At 54.0% G+C, this 12,079-nt stretch overlaps 3 protein-coding genes across 3 annotated transcripts; 2 read left to right on the plus strand and 1 right to left on the minus strand.

The window, feature by feature from the left end:
- Window positions 1-431: 431 nt before the first annotated feature.
- On the plus strand, window positions 432-2,165 carry ISF_05403 (cation efflux protein/zinc transporter; the record flags this gene model as incomplete). The annotated part of the gene is made up of 3 exons (XM_018849008.1): window positions 432-1,024; window positions 1,079-1,297; window positions 1,358-2,165. 3 exons carry the CDS (start codon window positions 432-434, stop codon window positions 2,163-2,165), a joined length of 1,620 nt encoding a protein of 539 aa, XP_018703579.1.
- A 1,510-nt stretch (window positions 2,166-3,675) lies between these two features.
- Window positions 3,676-6,296, plus strand: ISF_05404 (LAlv9 family protein; the record flags this gene model as incomplete). Its single annotated transcript, XM_018849009.1, has 2 exons — window positions 3,676-4,533; window positions 4,596-6,296. 2 exons carry the CDS (start codon window positions 3,676-3,678, stop codon window positions 6,294-6,296), a joined length of 2,559 nt encoding a protein of 852 aa, XP_018703580.1.
- Window positions 6,297-6,851: 555 nt separating this feature from the next.
- ISF_05405 (cullin-2) lies at window positions 6,852-9,367 on the minus strand (the record flags this gene model as incomplete). Its single annotated transcript, XM_018849010.1, has 5 exons — window positions 6,852-7,040; window positions 7,092-8,977; window positions 9,033-9,109; window positions 9,160-9,246; window positions 9,300-9,367. 5 exons carry the CDS (start codon window positions 9,365-9,367, stop codon window positions 6,852-6,854), a joined length of 2,307 nt encoding a protein of 768 aa, XP_018703581.1.
- Window positions 9,368-12,079: the final 2,712 nt, after the last annotated feature.

Raw genomic sequence — 12,079 nt, forward strand, 5'->3', positions numbered from 1 at the left:
TCACTTGGACGGCTATTGAATCTGATCGTCTTGGGTTCTCAGGACGACGACTGGCCTTCCCCACGTGCGCCGCCGCCCGCCCCTCCTCCTCCTCCCGCACTGGGTTGCATTCAACCTACTGCCAACCTAGCAACTAGCAGTTAACCTTGCCCCCTATTTCTTGTGCGCTGCTCGTCGTCTCCCAGAGCAGATCTCGTGTCACTTTCCTTCTCTGCCTCTTCCGAAAACACGGCATCTCGCTCCGGACCGCACGCGTCAAACGCATCACAGCACCCCCTTCTCATTCCGACACTTTATGCGGATTGGCACCGACAAACAGCGCTGAATTCGTCGGCGGAACCGCCAACGAAAGCGACCGACCCGCTTTTGGTCGCGACAACCAGGACAGCGGTGCCTCTGCTGCTTTTGCCTTTTCGACTCGGTCCAGCACTATGGCTACTCCTTACACACTTCCCTCGTCCGCCTTACCTCATGCTCACCAGAAACACATGCATTCAAACGCTCAATCGCAGTCGGCGTCGCTGAGTGCCGCCTGGAGGGCCGGCTCGACCGACAGCCTGGTCCCCTCCATCGACGAGCACCAGCACGATGGCCCCGACGACTACTCTCATCTGCGCAAGCCGTCGCATTCGCACTCAAAACTGCACTCGCACTCTCACTCGCACTCTCATTCTCATTCTCATTCCCACGCTCAAAATGACCGCACCGGATCATTCGCCTCCCATCGTAACTCAAGTCTCGCCAAAGATCGCCCGCGGCCCGCTTCCCTCGCCGTCATCGACGGCTGGACACACGAAAAGACGACGAGCGGCAAGAGCATCATAGCCCACGACGGCGAGCTGACGTCCGCCACGCCCTACTCACCTCCCCGAGAAATGCACAACACCTTGCAAAGCCTACCATACGACGCCAATGCTGAGCGCTCCATGTTCACCGCGGCTCTGCTCCCATATACCGCCAAGTTTCCCATAATTCATGCCATCATGACGGAAAAGGACTCGAGGAGAATATTCTATTTCATGATGTGTGTTCCAAAACATCATTGACCTGCCTCGATGCACTAGCTAACCGCCCACAGACTCAATTTCAGTTTCATGACCGTCCAAGCCTTTTATGGCTATGTTACCGACTCACTAGGCCTCCTGAGCGATAGTATCCATATGTTTTTCGACTGCGTTGCCCTACTAGTTGGCCTCTTGGCCGCAGTCATGAGCAAGTGGCCCCCAAGCCAAAGATTTCCTTACGGGTTTGGCAAGATCGAAACGCTCAGTGGCTTTGCCAACGGCATCCTACTGATGTAAGTTCTGCACTTTGGTAACTGCGTGTGCGGGTGGTGACGTGATGCTAACAACCTCAGGCTTTTGAGTTTGGAAATTGCCTTCGAGGCCTTTGAGCGACTTTGGGAGGGCACCAAGACGAAACGACTGGGCGAGCTTTTTATTGTTAGCTCTCTGGGCTTGGCCATCAACCTCGTTGGCATGATGGCTTTCGGCCACCACCACCACCATGGCCATGGCCACAGCCACTCTCATTCCCATTCACATGCACAGGACCACGGACATGGCCAGAGCCACGGCCACGATCACAGTCATTCACACTCACACGACATGTCTGAGGCCAAGCCCAGCGGAGGATGCGGCTCCCACGAGAATGAAAATATGCACGGAATTTATCTACACATTCTGGCCGATACCCTGGGTAGTGTTTCTGTCATTGTTTCCACAGTGCTGACCAGCTTCTGGGGATGGGCCGGCTGGGACCCTCTTGCTTCATGCTTTATCGCCGTGCTCATCTTCCTCTCTTCGCAACCGCTCGTAATTTCGTCGGCGAAACGTCTGTTACTCAGCAATCCGGAGGATACGGAATATAACCTACGCAATTTCCTCGGCGGCATCCTCCAGCAACGCGGTGTCGTGGGCTACTCGGCGCCCAAATTTTGGAAAGACGATAGATCATGGGGCGACGAGGGTGACAAGCTCGTCGGCGTCGTCCACGTCACCATTGGGTTCGGCTACGCTTTCGATGATGTTCGCGACCGCGTGCGCCAGTACCTGCTCAAGGAAGGCATCGACGCTGTCGTGCAGGTTGAGCGTGAGGGAGACAACTCATGCTGGTGCTCGCGCGAGCGCGCGTTAACGCAACCTCACACGCCCAAGTCGTATTAGAGGACGCCTATGACGTGTATGCACGCCGTCGGCATCCAGCCGTGGGCGAGTGTTGTTTGGACGGTAGCACCGCAATTGGAGACGGGCATTTTGGACGGTCACTTTTTGGGTGGCCTTGTTTTGGATTCGGACCGGCTGGTCTGACCTGAGAGTCTACAGCAAAGTAAAGCATAGAATGTTGGATATCGTCATCTGCGCGGCGTAACGGCGGTTCTGTATTATAGCGTGGCAAAAGCCACAGAGGGCTGGCTTGAAGCTTGGATCATCCTCTTGTTACATATTCAAAATCACAAAACACGAGTGTGACAACGCGTTAGCTGCTTCTGAGCGGCTACTGTTAGAGTGTAGGACATGCAGCAGTGAATGCGTGCTTTGGTACTAAAGCCTGCAGATGGCGCCATTCTTTCGCGTTGACGCGCAGGCCTGTGTTCGATAATACGCGTCGTTTGTCGTAGGTAAGCCAGTTCCTTTGGTAAGATTGCGTCTGAGATCAAGCAAGAACTTCCAGAGGTGGGAAATGAGATAAAACTACCAGTATGGTGCTGAGCCGTATACGGGGGGACGTGGAGTAATTTGAAGATGGGGCATCGTACGAAGGACATTGCAGAGCGGCTGGTCTACATTGCCAGCAAGCTGGCGCTTGATCAGTGACGTGGATGCCACGTGGCTGTGTATGAGGAACTCGAAGACACTCGATCACAGCCCGGTTACTCTCTTGTTCTCTTGGACGGGGTGTGGGGTACACACATATGCTTATTAGAAGGGTGGGATATAGAATGCGAGTCAGCTTGGTCAAGGACGTTACGAGCAGGATTTTCGGGAAGAATACTAGGAGCAGATGGCTTTGCCAGTTCTGACAGAAATTTTTCGCTTTTTTCTGACATTTATGCGTGTAAAAAAGTCAATTGATCCCATCTCTGATAAGGCTAGAAAATAGTCGCGGCAATCCCTAGTAGGGTCGAGATATGGGATGGCGCTAATTTTACGCCACACTTGTGGAAGCTCCTTTTGTATGAAGAAATCAAGCCACGACAAGCCACGCAGGACGGGGGCTCATCATCCATCTGTCATGCAGATGCCCTTTCCACTTCGACTCTTTCAACCAGCCTTGTACTTTCTAGCCCTGCATTTTATCCAGTTCGTATCTGCTAGCAGCATCTTCTTTTCATTCTTGTACTGCATTATACTCGGGCTCTCCCGCGACCACATTTCTCCAACAAGCCGTCACATCCCACCATCACGGAGCAAGCTTGCCTAGGCCCTGGTCACACATACCAAGACATAACTCCAGCCTGACATCCAGGGGCCGCATCCGACATCAACTCTCTTCCTTTCTGCCCGTCGACGAACATAGAACGTGGAAACGACAATATACGATTGCGTATGGCTGAACTATAGACTGCCTAGTGTGCTATCCTGATAGCACCACACACCGCACAAAACGTCCACCCGCCCACCTAGCGACCAGCGCGGATCGAAGCGAGGCGCAAAGCCGTTACCGCCGGACACCATGGCAGGCGACGACAAGGATCAAGTCTTGTCTGCTGGCAGCACACCCGAGAAGCACGACACAAGCGTTGAGGCCGTCGAGGAAACCTCCCCGACGACCGACAGCCGCGACGAGAAGTCCCCGAACGCCAACGCCAACGATGCACCGCCTCCGACCACGACCACCACAGCCGCTGTCCCAGTCCCCGCCGCCGAGATCAAGGCCGTCCTCGCGCCCATCGCGCCCGCCTCGCCTGCCCCGGGTAGTGTCCACAGCGGCAGCAGCGGCGCTGCCTCCGACTTCACGCCCCTGGTCACCGTCGTCGGTTTCCACCACGCACGCGGGCCCGAGGTCGAGTCCTGGTTTGGCGCCGACGAGGCCGCGCCCGACCCGGCCGCCGACTACAACTGGCACCTGCTGCCCTTCATGGCCCTCAGTGACGGCGCCCACGCCTCCGAGGAGGACTTCTCCTACTTCACCCTCCTGCGGCCCGCAACCCCCACCAAGCCCGCCTGCTCGCTGTTCGGCCTCTCCTGCACCCGCCAGCTCGACTCGGCTGCCCTCCTTAACCGATCCGCCGACGTGACGCGCTCCACGGTCCAGAAGGCCGTCGTCGTCATCGCCGATAGCCCCCACTTCTTCGGCGTCCTCCGCGAGCGCCTCGGCATGGTCACCCACGCCTGGTTCGCCCAGCGCGACTTCACCGACGTTGAGATTCTCCGCCGCTTCCAGGAGAGCCTCGCCGACGAAAAGGCCCGCGGCGACCTGACCGACACGGGCAGCAGGGACCAGTACCTCGGCATGAGTCTGCGAGAGCTGATTCACGAATACAAGTGGCAAACCCTGGTCCTCCTCAAGTGCTGTCTGTTGCAACCAAAGGTACGAGAAACATTAGCATATTGCTCTTGTCATGTATTGATGTTAATCAAATCTGTATGTAGATGCTCTTCTTCGGCTCGCGATGTGACAAGCTCTGCATGATTCAGTTTGCCCTCATCTCGCTCATACCTGGCCTGATACGGAACCTACAAGACTGCGCCGACCCGGAGCTCAACGCTTACGAGGAGAAGCTGGCTCCTTCTACTAGCCTGCAGAGCAGCAACCGCTCCTCACTGCTGCAATTCATGGGCCTGCCGCTGCAAATATTTGGCAAGGGCGCCATATTTGGACCATACACCCCTCTACAGCAGCTTGACATGCTTGCCGACGTCGGCACCAAATCATATCTCGTAGGAAGCACAAACTCTCTGCTTTTGCAGCAAAGGGACAGATACAGCGACATTCTCATCAACCTTGACGAGGGCACCGTCAATATCACATCACCCTCTCTTAAGGCTGCGTTGGCCTTGACAGCAGCCGACCGCAGATGGATCGACTCGCTGACGCACCAGATTAATGAAACGTGGGATGAGACCAACCCCAGCCGTCCCAAGACCCTCCAGTATGCCGGCAGCGAAGAGTACATTCGTTCGCAATTCGAGTCATATATCCTCGGCCTCATCTCCTCCGTCAAGTTTCATAACTTCCTAGCTCAGCAAGGAGACGTGACCAAAGGCTCCTTCACTAGCGAGGAGGACCCCGCCGTCGATTTTGGCCTTGAATGGATCGCCGCCTGGCAAAGGACCGAAAATTACCGTATCTGGGAAGCTCACACCGACGCCAACCTCTTTGCTGTCTCGGAGCCTAAGCACCCCTGCGCCGGCGGCTTGACCATTGACGATGTTCAGCGCCGCATCGCCGACCAGGTCAAGGACTTGCACCTAGACGAGCGTCTCGCCCAGGGACGCGAGATGCTCGGCCGCAACCTGGCTGCCGGCCGCGAAAAGGCCTCATCCATGTTCAGCAAGCTCTACAGCGATATGGAGTACTTGCGCGAATCTCAGCGCCGCAGGGCCGACGAGGCCGCCGCCGCCGTGGCGTCAAGCGACAAGTACGCCAGTGGCACCGGCAACGCACCGTCCGTGGCGTCGCCGACGTTCGCCGTCGACATGACCAAGGCTCAGGCCACTATGCAGTCCGTCGGCACAAAGGCCGGCGCGTACATGTCGAGCTGGGCCTCATGGGCCGGCGAGAAGCGCAAGAACAACTCCTGGGCCGCCAACTGGCGCAACAGCAAGAGCGGCCAGCCAAAGAACAACGGTGGCGGCCCCTCCACGCCCACGAGCCCCATCGACAAGGACTACCAGATGATCAGCGCCCCCGGCTCCAGAGCCCCTTCGACGGACGACAGCCGTCGCGCCAGCGCTACCACGCGCCCGCTCACCCAACAGAGCTTTAGCGAGAGCATCCTCTCCCGCGCGAGCAGCTCCTTTGACAGGCCCCTGACCGGCGAATCTGTCGTCGACCGCGACGACCGCGACACCCTCGGCGTCACCACCATCTCGTCCACCGCGTCCGAGGACACTGCCTCGTCGGTGGACCCCGCCGTGGATAAGAAGATCGGGGCGGGCGCTGGCGGTGGCAAGCAGGACGGCTTCCAGACAGAAGAGCTCGTCGGTAGCAACGGAACGAGCAAGAAGAGCGCGTCGCAGGAATCGACAAAGACGCCACCCACGCCTGTGGCGCTGACGCCGCCGGCGACGGGTGCAGATGGGCCCGATAACGCAAAGACAGCAGCGGCCGGGGCTGATGAGACAAAGTAGAGGAGAGCAAAGCCGGACCTCGAAGATGAAGGGGGGGGGGGCAACTATACAGGATACGAAGGACATGAATGAATCAGGAAGTAGTGCAAGGATGAATATACACACAACAGCAAAGACATAACCAATAGCGTTTCAATTTTCTTTCGGTTGCCGACTGGTCTCTGTTTCTGGTGACCCCGCCTCCTCTAGAAAGAGATGTATGGATTGTGATTCTTATTTTCTTGTATCTCATGTTCTTTTTTCCCTCCCGCCGCTTTGTAACTGCTTTTCTTTCACAATGCCTAGCCTAACTCTTCCCGTGAACCCCAAGCCCGTTTATTTTCATGTCATGCCCAGAGATGAAGAAAAGAAAACACGAAGAAGAAGCGAAACTAAGTAAGACAACCCCAAATTCACAAAGGAGTAAGAACAAAAGGCAAAGAAAAAGGGTGACCAAAAATGAACAATAGGAAAGGTGTGATTTGCATTTCTTTCTCTCCTCTTGAACCAATCGACTGTAGAGTTGGTCCAGTATGCAGGTTGCCCAGCCCCATGATAAGACAAAAAGAACATCAACTATGCAAGATAACCAAGTTCATCACCCTCTAGACGCTCTAGATACTCCTTGTCCAGCAGAATCTCTATGCACTTCTTGATGTCTGCAACCTTCGGGACAAAGCGTGTGCGGATCTGGTTAATGGTCTCGCCGACCAGCTGCGAGTGCTTCATCTTCTTCCGCGCCTTCATGATTCGGACAATCGCAGACTACAACTGTTAGTAAACGTGGGCCAGTCAAGAAAGATCAATCCTTCCTACCTGTAATAGAAGCTTTCTGTCTTCCTCAATGGTCTTGTTGGTCTCAGCCTCCTCCTGCTTGGCCTCCTTCACGCCTCCTAAATTAAGATTCACACGGATCTTTTTGCTCTTGAAGTCGTAGTTCAGTTTGAATGTTTTGCCAGGCCCGGGCTTTTCGCCATCGGCAACAATAAGCACCTTGGCTTTGAGGATGACGGCAAGTGCTTGGTCAAGAACCTCAGCGCTCAGTGCGGTTGCGCTAAGAATATCTTCGTAGGCGTAGGCATCGTTTTCGTTGAAGAGAAGCAGAATAGCCATTTGATAGACAGAGACCTGGAAGGTAAATGGTGTTTTACTGCTCTTGCAGTATCCCGTCCTGATCTCACCCTTGCATAGGTGCCATAACCAGGTAAGCTTCCGACCATCGTGCTTGTGCTTGTAGAACCGAGTGAACTTTTCGATTTCACTACTGATTTCCGTAGGAGGCTGGAAATTTGTGCTCGGCGCTTGCAGCGGCCAGAAGCCAGTACCCAAGATGGAAAATGACGAATCCATTGTCTTTTGGCTGTCGATCCCGTCCAGATGCTCACGGAACTCTTTGTTAAGATCCTTGGAAATTTGCATATCCTGAAACATGCGTTGCAGCTTATTGGTATACTCGAACCCGCAGGCCTCCTTGAGCTTGCTGATCATGCTGGTCTCGGCATCATCCGAAGACGAGTTGGCATGAACTAGACGTCTTGCCAACATGCGAGAGTAAAACTTTTGAAAGACATCTTTGTCTTCGATGTATTTGAAAACTGTCATAATCTGCGTCAGAGTCCGCTCAAGCTCAGCTTCTTCGATGCTGGTGCTGCTCTTGCGCAGCAGCACGTCAGTATACTTTGCAAGAAGCTCCGGAGACTTATTAGATCCCGACTTGCACACTTCGTTTCGGTTAACGAATTCGCGGCAAGCGTTGTCAAGAGCCCGAGTGAATTCCGGTTCGTCTTTGAACGCGTTCTTGACCAGTGACTGATACTTAGTGTGAATTTCTAGTAGCGCGTCGACGTACACCTTGGGTTCCAGTTTATCGCCGTCGGCCGATTGAATCTTTTGCACGGCAGCCAACCCAGCTCTTCGCACATGGTTCTCGAACTTGATTCGTAGGGGGTCGAGACCGTTGGGGATGCGGGCTAGCAAGTTGTACATGCGAGCCATATCTTCCTCGCGGTCGTTGTCCTGCAGAACCTGGAATTCATCGCGCAAAAGGTTGGCATGATCGGCAATCAAAGCTTGATTGCAAGCCTTCTTGAGAGGAATGGCGATATCCTGGTGCAGGTACATGTTGACACGCTCCTCTTCCTCGAGCAGGCGAGCCTCGGCCTTCTTCATGTACTCGATAATGCTATTCTCAGCAACAAATTGTTTTGATTCGGCTTGGTAAAACTCCTTGGTAGCGTCGAGGAAAGGCTTTTCGAAGTGAAATCTGTACACGTCGAGAGTGGATTTCGCAGGATCGGCTTCGTCAAGCCCCAAGGACACATAGGAATCGACAACTTGTTTGATCTGACCATACTCAATCGTCTCCCCATTTCGTTGTTTTTCGACAAGCTTGAGAACAGCATCCATCACCTTGGTAGAAACCTTAGTAAACAGCACGGTTCGCCATGTGACGAGATGCAGCGTGTAAACGTCGTATATGTTTTTCTTTCCCTCATCGACCTCGCGTTTAACCCAATGACGATTGAGATAACGAAACAGATGATGGATGTACTTGCCAGCAATAGTGTACCGGCCCCATTCTCTAATGTAATAGGCGAGGAGTGCCTCTTCGGTGTGTAATTTCGACTCTTCGTACAGCCCGTCCAGGTGTGTCGTGAGGTAGCCGATGAGCTTGTTGTACAGCTCTTCGCCGAGCAGATGAGCTGGGACGGATATTAGCATGAGTGTCGACGGCACGGGATGGAGGACGTAACGAACCGCCTCTATGCGAAGACTGCATAGCCGGACCGGATATGCCGACCGCTTTCTGCGAGGTACAAAAGTTGTGAACGGCCCTGAGCCAGTTAGCAGGGACAATAAGAATTTGTAAACTTCAGACACCCACGTATAAACGCCCATATACAACTGCATATCAATACCCTGCTCTAGATCGTTCATCACGCGGTTTATACCGAGCACGAGGTAACGCCACCTAAGACGAGTTAGCAACAGAAAGGCGCAGGACGGCAGTGAACGGCGACATACGTAGCCCCTATATCTTCCCTGTTAGGAATCGCGGGCATCGAGCTCGGCGTCGCAGTTCTGGCCGCCATGATGGACAACGGTGATGGGCGACTGCGTTGGCTGTTGGCGGGGCGTTGTCGGGTGGTGAGAGATGCTCGCAGCTGGTGACTGTCGGTGCGCGTGGTTGAGAGACTGAGGGAGCTCGCGCAGCTCGGTCAAAAAAGCTTGAAGCAGGAAGAAAGTGGCTCGTGATGCTGTAGTGACCTGGTGCTGCTTGCACCGAGGGCGGTTGTGCCAACACGATGAAAGGGTAGCGGCGGGGAGGTGGCGCAAACGCGACGACAGGCTGGGCTGGGCAAGAGACCGGCTTGCACTTGGTTGATGAGCGTGAGAAGGGCAGGTAAGAATTTTATTGGGGATATTCAATGGTAAGAGTCGGCAGGAGACTGCCCCGTCCGTGAGCGTGCCTTTGAAGACACAAAACGGAGGACAAGGAACAAAGCGATGGTGATGGCGGGTCAGATGGGCAAGAAGAGTCGAAGGTGACGAGATGGCAGTTGATAGGTGGTGCTAAGGATTATTACCTTTAGGCAGTCAGCCTAGCTTGGTGCGGGTTCAGGCAGGCAGCCACAGGCGCTTGGAGCAGTGACTCTAGCGGCTCCATTGACTGCCGCTACCTCCCGTCCTACTCCCTACCTTGGAGCCTGCTATTTGCCTGTATGAAGCTGGCTATTTTGCCTCTTTTCACCGCCCATTCCAGCCTTGGAGCTCATGTCTACCTCGTAGAGTAGCGAGTAGCTGGAGAATCATGACATGATCATTTGTCGTTTCCGCTCTACCGCTGATATCTACACCTAAACAATTCAACTGGGCACCTGATATAATCCCGTAGCAAACCCGCCACCGATTGTGGTTTTTAAAGCAATCAATCCCGCTTAATCCAATAACGCCATAACCACACCCCTATCCATGTATTATACGTGGCTGTCGTCCTCGCGGCCACCCAGCTTCTCTATCACTCGAAAAACGTTGACCGACAGGTTCATGGTCCATGCAAGCAAACCAATCACCATAAGTGCTGCTAGTCCATTAGCTAGCCGTCGTATCGGATCTATACTGAGGTCGTGGTATAGAAGTGCTTCAAACGCGAGCGCCGTGCTGGCCGATTTGAAGATGATGAAAAAGAGGTCGAGCAAAATGAGAGACATTTTATCCACGGCTGGTCGCAGACCTAGAGGCTTGCCCGTGTATTCGTCCCATATCATATAGGTCGAGTATGGGATTGCCACTGTGTCGACCGCAACGGCGAAGATGGACTGAGTGCTCTCCGCACCATTGCGGCCTCCCACGACTTCTAGCCTGTATATGCGGGCAGCAATCCCTAAGGCAATAATCGATGTAATGATGACAATAAGTCGGAAAATTAGAGGAGAAAGCGAATGGTTGAGCGCCATCCTCCACAATCGCTTCCAGACGCCGAGGGCTCGTCCACGCCGCGTTTGTCGCGGCCGGCTCATGTCCAAATCTAAAGCAGGCTTACGGTTGAAGTTTGGGTATAAATCATCCAAGTATTCTGGTGCCACCACTTGAGATACCTCGTTTCGTGGCCGACCCCAAGTAGATGATTTTATAAAGTCCTGCCATGTCGGCTGAGGGTGCCAGGGAGATAGGTTGTGCCCAGCAACAATGACGGGCTCTGCAGTCCGCAGGTGATCCCATTTGCGCCCTCCCATCGAAGCTCTGCCATGGCGCAAAAAGTGTGGTATACGCGCCCGGGCTTTTCGTGGCGGGCCAAGTGTGACGTCTTCGATGTCTACGTATCCATCGCGGGATACGCGCCGCCGCGGTTCCTGTGGCACGGAATTGGGTTGTGGCGCAACGGCGCGAGGGGGGGCACTCGGTTCGTGAGGATTGTTGTAGTTCTCCTGGTAGGAATCGATCCATGCTACGAAGAGTCAGCTCGATGTCAAAATGACCTGTTGGTGGTGTTTGGCAACTAGGGCTGGCGGGGGACTTACGTGGAAGTGATCTTGGCGGCCGTAACCTCAGCGGCGTCTGAAAAGACGCTTTAGATGCCGAATTGGGAGGAGCCGATCCTCTAGAAGTGCCCTTGGGCACGTCCGATCGTATAGGAGAGTTTGAAGACATTGCGTTGCTTGGGCTCACACAGCGTCGGAGTGAACGGGAGCGCTGCTAGGAGCGCGAGCATTTATGCGCAAGGAGGAAACGGCGAAAAGGCAACCATGGTCTTGAATAGACTATAATGGGATGGGTAGTATTTGGGGAGAAAATCAGACTCGGGGCGATGGCTGCGAATAGCTCTGCCCACGTTGGGGGTCAGGCGCTCATGGAAACGCAGGAGTGAGTCTGGTCGTCTTTGCGCGTGGTGTTGAGATGGAAGGCACTCGGCGATTTCTAGCTGAGAAGGAGTTTAGTAGGAGCTACTGGTAAGTACCTTAGGTAGTTTTAGGCCTACACAAACCTTGGGAGGCACTAATCTGCTACATACATAGCTTGTACAGGACCTATGTATGTACATAGGTACTAAGGTGCGTAACCTACGTTAGTACCTGGTAAGTATGAGGAGGTCTCCCATGTTCTGGCCGGTCAGTAAACTTACTGCAAAGAAAACTTGTAAAAGAAATGATAAATGTTTCGCTAGTTTAATCTATTACCCGTCGCTTATTTATTACCATCTTCTATATTCTTAATAAAATATCCATTATTAAGCCAATAAAATGGTGCATTGATTGTCGTGTCTCCATCGATCCAGCGCTGCTTCGAAGACGCGGTGTTGATTT

Source organism: Cordyceps fumosorosea, assembly GCF_001636725.1.
Source record: "Cordyceps fumosorosea ARSEF 2679 chromosome Unknown scaffold_13, whole genome shotgun sequence".
In the NCBI taxonomy this organism is placed as follows: Eukaryota; Fungi; Ascomycota; class Sordariomycetes; order Hypocreales; family Cordycipitaceae; genus Cordyceps; species Cordyceps fumosorosea.